At 41.0% G+C, this 7,609-nt stretch overlaps 1 protein-coding gene across 1 annotated transcript in view; it reads left to right on the forward strand.

Moving 5' to 3' along the window:
* The window catches only part of LRRC32 (leucine rich repeat containing 32), a 13,021-nt gene extending 5,636 nt beyond the window's left edge, over nucleotides 1-7,385 (forward strand). Inside the window, exon 3 of the mRNA XM_026034521.1 lies at nucleotides 4,937-7,385. Coding sequence (XP_025890306.1) covers nucleotides 4,937-6,877 — 1,941 coding nt within the window. The 3' untranslated portion in view covers nucleotides 6,878-7,385. The remainder of the gene's footprint in view (nucleotides 1-4,936) is intronic.
* The last annotated feature ends 224 nt before the right edge of the window (nucleotides 7,386-7,609 follow it).

Genomic DNA, 7,609 nt, shown 5'->3' on the forward strand with positions numbered 1-7,609 from the left:
TCTGTGAATCTGTGAATCTGTCTATTTCCGAGGTGGGAATTTCTTGATAGAACTATGACATGATTTCTCCAACACTATACAGAGGATCTCTAAAAAAGACGTAAAAAAGGACTTAGACCTAAATTCTACATCTTTATCTTAGCTTTAATTCACATTGTAATCTCACTAAAGCATCTTCTGTGAAACATGTCCATATCAGTCTTCCTTTTGTAACGGCACTGAGTCTGATCTTRTCCTCCCTGCTACATCACTGCTTCCAGTGCAATGGGGGTAAGAAATGAGGCAAATTCTGTGTGTCTTCCCATACAGAATTTACCGCTTGAATTTTTGCATGTACCTGGTACAATATTGTAAATATTCTTCATAGCCAAACTTGAGTTTACTTACTCCCTTCCTTATCCCAGTGTTGTTGACAGTAACAGACCATTTAAAAATACTTATCTATTTTTTTCTTTTTTGAAAGTTGAAACTGTTCAGCACAAATCCCCAAGAATTTCCAAAATAGGGAAAAAATAATAATTTGCTAGCAGTACAAATCTCCCTTATGGGACTCATTCCATTCCTGCCCACCCTGCTGTATTACTGCACTTCCTGAATTCCAGAGAAATTAAGACCTAGTATATATAAAAAGATCTTGGGAAGGTGACTGGGTAGCTCTGCTCATTCGCTGGAGAGGGAAGGCTGATGAAACCACTGTAAACATGACAGTCTGGATCCCATGTATCATAGACACATGAACTCAGGGTGAGATATGCAGGAATCCAAAGAGTTTCGCCCCATCCCATTTCTTAATGGGTGACAGATCAGGCTGATTCTTGGGAAGTAAACATTTGCTTGTTTCCACAACTCCACTATAAACTGATTTTGGCCAGCCTACTGTGCAGGCCAAAAGACCAAGGTTGTGTGCAGCAAGGCTGGGATACACTCAGTACCAAYGGAAAACACTGTAGTCAGTGCCTGGGATTCTCATCTGGTACAAATTAATAGCTGAGTGTTGCTAATTTCAATGGAGCTTTACTAGTCCTCACTTTCTGAACGTTCAGTCCAATGAAAGTTGGAGCATATAAATCCAAACTCTCCACTGCTTAAAGAGAGAAGCTACTGGGTGAGCTGACAAGCCCACTGGGAGTCCCTGTTATTTCATGGTTTTATTTCACCCCAGTCTCACTGTTTTACGTGTTACTTTCCCTGTGGTGATACCTTTAAAACAGCGAAAAGTCAGAAATGGGAGATTTCATGCCAGGTTTTATGGAGATGAATGTGTCAGAGACCTGTGCCTTTCTCTGACTCACCAATGGTGTTTGTTTTGTTAAACCAAACCCTTGTCAAAGAGGTTTTAGAAAGTAAATCATGACCCAGATATGGGAGTGAGCCATATTGATTTAACAAGCTGTTAAACATCTGCTGAGCCAAGGTGACTATCAGCAATCTATCAATTTCCAGGAGAATAAGGAACAATATAAATAAGTTCTACCTAGATTTGGTTGTGTAGCTGAGTCTTCACTTGTGTAGCTTTTTTGACCAGATGTGGACTCCTAGCATGTGCAAGTCAGTGTCAAGTGGTTCTCATCCAAGTTCTTTGGTTCAGTCACACTTTAACAGGGGACAACAAAGCAGAATCTCAGCTCCAGCTACATCATGTGCAGAGCCATTACTAAGGTGAATGACAATATCCACTSAGGACTGAGCCACCAAGCTGGGGATGGAGTCAGTCCAAGTGACCCTCAGTTTTAGGGTCATTTGCCAAGTTTTTAGGGCAGGACTGGAACCAGACACAGGATTGACCAAACTTTCTCCACTTGATGGACCAAGGGTTCTCCGCTTGATGGACCAAGCCTTCTCCACCTCCAGTGTCTCTTGCCAATGGGCTTTATACAAACAGGATTGTTTAAACCTCTGGCAGAGCTGATGAGGTTGGAACTTGAGACAGACGAAAAGCTCTTTTTCAGCCTCAAGCTGCCGACCCACTGGGCTACAGGATGGAGGAAGGGAGATGCAAACATGCAAGCAGATGCTGTTCAGTCAGTCCTGTGGAGATGCTTCATTTTCTCTTCCTAGTGTTGATGAGAGCAAAATTAATGCAGTTGGAGCCCCAGGGGAGAAAACATAGTGCAGAACTGATGAGATAAGAAATACATTGAGGATCAAAACAGTCAGTGAAAAGGAATGAAAGTCAGAAAAAGTAGGAGCAAATGGCATACGGTGGGAGGTATAGATGTTAGCATTCTTTTATCACTTGGAGAGTTGAGCACATCAGAGCAAAGGCCCAGTCTAGCAAGTTGATCCAGGTTTGGCTTCACTCCCAGGGAAGCCAGTGGGCACAAGCTGTCTGACATGGATGTAATTTGGATCAGACCTTGGCTATGGCGCAGAGACCCTGAAGGGAGCAGAGRGTGCTCAACACTTGTTGAACTCTGGCTCTAAAATGTGGGAACAAATTTGTTGCCCATCTTGGGCTGCAAAAYGGTTGCTTCTGTTTAACTCCATATTTTTGCATCTCCCTGATTTCTCCCTCTTCCTCAAACTGGACAAAACCAAAGAATCATAGAATGCTTAAGGTTGGAAGAGACCTCCAGAGGTCATCGAGTCCAACCCCCCTGCACACACAGGGTCACCTAGAGCACGTGGCACAGGGCTGCGTCCAAGTGGGTTTTAAAGATCTCCAAAGAAGGAGACTCCACAACCTCTCTGGGCAGCCTGTTCCAGTGCTTGTCACCCTCACTGTTAAGAAATTTTACCTTAAGTTCCTGTGGAACTTCTGATGCTTCAGTTTGTGGCCGTTTCCTCTAGTCCTATCGCTGTCCACCACTGAAAAGAGGCCGGCCCTCTCCTCCTCACTGCCTCCCTATTTATAGACACTGATCAGGTCCCCCCTCAGCCTTCTCTTCTCCAGGCTGAACAGGCCCAGCTCCCTCAGCCTTTGTTCACAGGGCAGATGTTCCAGGCCCCTGATCATCCTCGTAGCCCTGCRCTGGACCCTCCAGCAACTCCACATCCCTCTTGTACTGGGGAGCCCAGAACTGGACACAGCACTCCAGATGTGGCCTCACCAGGGCTGTGTAGAGCTCACTTCTTTTGCCCTTTGGGCTTAACACAGCTTCTTCTCCTTTTTAGCATAAGCTGAGAAACTCTGTAAAGCCTTTCAGGAAAGAACTAACACGTGGGGAAAGTCAGAATATTCTCATCCCTCTTTTTCCATTTTGTTTAGCTGAGCAAGATCTGAGTGGAATGGAGAGAAAAAAGGAGTGGGCTCAAATTTTAATAGGCCATCAATTTGGAATCAAAATATATCATCRGAATGACCCCAAAGCAGCTTGTGCATGTGTGGAGTTTGGATGTGTCTTTATGTTTCTCCAGTGCATTCACGTGCATTCTCCAAAACTCACACAATGCAGAAGAAATCTACAAAATGCTGGATACTCCCACCACAGCCTTGCCAGATCATCCACCTAGAGTTGTGTGTGAAACAAATGTTTGGGGCATGGGTTTTTAGTATTTTTTTAAAGTCAGAGAAGCTAATATAAAGTTTTGCGTCATGGAACCTGGACTCTACTTCTCAACAGAAGTTAAGATTCAACAGACCTTCTCTTTCTGATCTTTCTATAAACAGTACATGACCCGGTCACCCATATACATTCATAATGAGAATTTTCCTTCAGTAAATTAAATGCTGCCTAAGCCTTTTGCATTCCACTTCCTCCTGCTGTTATATGTTCTCCTTAACAGCAAAATACGGCTTGACATTTATGCAAGGGTGATTAGCTTGATGTTTCCAATGTTCCTTATGAGCACACACTCCAAATTCTACCATGGACACAGACAGTCCTAGCTGAAGTAAAACCTCTGACAAATTCTAGGAGAAATCTAGGAGATGAATTTGACTTTGACACTTGAGTTCTTCTCTACCTAACTGCTAAAAAGTGGCCTGAAAGAGCAGGAACCCCATTGYGCATCACAGTTTTTCCTCCCTGTAAACATGGTTTTCATTATATGCCCTTTCCCTGCTGTATCACAAACGTTTCATACAGACAGCTGTATAAGGTATGCTTCCTATGCCAGGAAAAGGGAATTGCTGGCTTAAGAAAAACAAAAGATAAATGCAGATGGAAGAAAAAATAGAGCACTTTGAAGGTTAGCATCAGAAATGTTTGAATAGTTGAAGGATTCATTTGTTTAAGAATGCATTGCTTAACTAAGATCTAGTTAAAGGAAGACATGATCACAAATGCCCAAGGAGTATGACTGACAGAGGGGGGTGGTTTGTACCCTTAGATACTTTCATATTTCTCCATGCTTTGATGTGGGAGCTATCCTACTAACAGAGAGGAGCTGTTTTAAATGCCTTAATATTGCAAGTAAAAGTTGCAGAATCTAATACAGTGCTTTAGGTAGAAGTTGAGAGAATTAAACACCAGAAAAGGAGTAGGGAAATATTGTTTGACTGCAGTRGGAAGAAGGGAAAATGTTCTCACTTGGGACTATTAAAATGGCCTTGAAAGATTTAAAAATAAAAATAAAAAAGGCAAGGAGAACCTTCTCACACTAGCTGAAGGTTGGGCTAGGTGAAATCCTTAAATAATTTATTTTCAGATCTAATTTTGGACACTAGATCTCCATAATCTGCTGATTCAGTTCTCCTCTCACATAGGTTTATTTTTATAGGAGATATCATGGACAAAGTTATAGCTGGTATACCATGCAGAAAATGTTGTCTACTAGTCTAAATCAATAATGTCTTTAAAATGATCTGGGTATTACTGTTACTTGCAAAGAAGTGTTGGGATGCTTGTGCTTATTGTCTGAATGCTCAAAGAAAATAACATGACCAATGTTTCAAAAGTATCTAAATGGGTGCTGAATATTATTTTATTTATATTTCATGCAGGGCTATGTACATTTCTCATATATTAACCCCTTTTCTCTCTTTCTGTGGCAGGTAAACATGCAGGCATTTTGTCACAGCAAAGACCTTCACCAAATCCCTCACGAGCTTCATTTGAATGTAAACAAAATTGATCTGTCCGGAAACCTGATTCAAAGTATTCCTGAAATGTCATTATCATTTTATACTTCTCTCCAGTGCCTGGATTTAAGCTCTAACCAGATAAGCTTTATCAATCCAGGAGTCTTTGCACAAATGACGAGACTACGGGAAATAAATTTAGCCAACAACCATTTATATGARTTTGCTCAGAATACAACAGTGGGGATTGGACTGTTACCTAAGGTGGAAGTACTGGATTTATCCCACAACAGTCTCTACAATGGTATGGCTGAGTATTTCATTAAACAAGCTCCAGCTCTGCAGTATCTCTCCTTGGCAGACAATAGTATTATAATGATATCACAGAAGATGTTTCAGGGATCTCCCAATCTTCTGGAGATAGATCTCCAGAGAAATATCATCATGGAAATACAAGAAGGTGCTTTTGAGAGTCTAGTGAACCTTTCCAAACTCAATCTCTCCATGAATTCAATTACTTGCATCTCTGATTTCAACCTCAGGCAATTGGAAGTACTTGATCTTAGCAGGAACAGCATTGAAAGCTTCCATACCACAAAGTCTGAGGATGAGTATAGCTTAAGAAGCTTGGATTTGAGTGAAAACAGACTACAGATTTTCCCAGTCGTCCCCCAAGTGAACAAGCTGGTAATTCTGAATTTATCAAAGAATTTAATTCAGCTCACTGCCGAATCCCATCATAATAAAATGGACTATATGGAGAAAGACTGGATAGATGSATCTTTTCATCGTCTTGATCAGAAGCAAAGTAGAAATAAAAGTTCTCTTTATTTATCCCAACTTGTATATTTAGACTTAAGTTATAATGAAATCAAATCTATTCCAAATGAGTTCTTTGAATCAATGTTGTCCCTTCACACCCTTAATCTCAGTAAAAACTGTCTTCAGGCTTTTACAGTAACTTATGACAGTACACTGATCTCCCTAACCATCCTTGACTTGAGCTACAATGCTTTGCAGAACCTTTTCCTCGATGCTGGTACATTGTCAAACTTGAAGGAGCTCTATATTCAAAACAACAACCTTCAGACCCTGCAGTTCAACATCTTCTCATGTCTTTCCAGCCTCAAGCTGCTTAATCTACAGAGCAATAATATCAGCCTTTGCAGCATGTACTCAGGACTGGCCAAGCAAAGGCTTGCTGGAGAGGAAAGTGGCTGTGTATCATTTGTTGATTCACCTGATCTTCAATACTTGTACCTTGCTGATAACATGTTGCCCATCCTACCATCGTACACTTTCTATAAGACTTCCTTGGTTGTCTTGGATCTCTCCATGAATCCAGGACTGAAAATAGAAGGGAAAGCACTCTCAGGACTGGAAAGGTCTCTAGAATATTTGTATTTACATGGCAGTGGCCTGACAGAATTAAATATTGACTTGCCTTGCTTTAGTCACCTTAAACACTTAAACCTCTCTGGAAATCAGCTGACTTGGCTACCTACATGGGGTAATGGTTCACCATTGGAAGTTCTGGACCTACGGAATAACAGGTTTAGTTCTCTACAGAACAGCAACATTTTGGCATTAGAAAACTCCCTTAAGAACCTATATCTCACTGGTAACCCACTCAATTGCTGTGGAAACATCTGGCTTTCATCGATGATCCAGAACAAAAATGTGCATATCCCCAGTGCAGAGCACTTAACATGCCAGTACACTCAGAACTTTGGGTACCAGGAAGAAATGCACATGGGGAACGTTAGGCCAGAAGACTGTGAAAAAGAGGATTTAAAGAAAATCAACTTTCTTATTATATTAACATTTGTTCTGGTGTTATCTGTGATCATCATCGGAGCTGGCTCTTTCTTTTGCTTTCGCAGGCAGAACTTCAGCCATCAGTTTAAAGCATAGCTCACACCATGCCTTGACAACTGAAGATATTCAGGTGCTACACTGCAAGTGTGTAGATATGAAGGGTAAAATTACTGTCTTTGATTTTAACTGTGGATTTTAAGACCATTTCAAAAATCCCTTGATCTGTACCACTGTATAGGTCTAGCTTGTGGGGAAYGAATGAAGAATTTGTCATGTTTTACACTTGCTTCATTCACAAGCAGATCTGTATTAAAAATTCATATAGTGGTAGAGAGATCCCTATAAAACCCTGGTAATAAATAAATAAAACACATTTGATGTTTTAAACTGAAATCACGCAAAACAACACCTCTGTGGAACAAAATGAGTCCACRCACTCATGGAATTTGATGGCATATCTCCCATAAATTCCAAAGGAAAAATGATGTAGCTAAACAAGCAAATGGCATTTCATGATAGTCTATTTTATTCATGACTTCCATCTAGAAAATCCACAGAGATCTGTGGAAACCAAAGACTTTAATCATAGGAAGCTCTCTTTGGATACCTCCTTTTGCTTCTAGAACCTTGCTCCAGTCCCTGGGACAAGAAGAGAGAGAAAAGTGACCAAATATACCCATCTCGTCACTYAATAACTAAGGGTGATGCAACAGGAATCTCAGGTGAGAAACAACTGCTCTCTGYGTTACCCAGATCTGCTCTGAAGTTCCACAGTTCAACTCAAAGAGGATTAATTCAACCCTCACGTGCAATACATATTTAACTGGG

This window comes from Nothoprocta perdicaria, unplaced genomic scaffold, assembly GCF_003342845.1.
Source record: "Nothoprocta perdicaria isolate Ctin4 unplaced genomic scaffold, notPer1 scaffold_146, whole genome shotgun sequence".
NCBI lineage: Eukaryota > Metazoa > Chordata > Aves > Tinamiformes > Tinamidae > Nothoprocta > Nothoprocta perdicaria.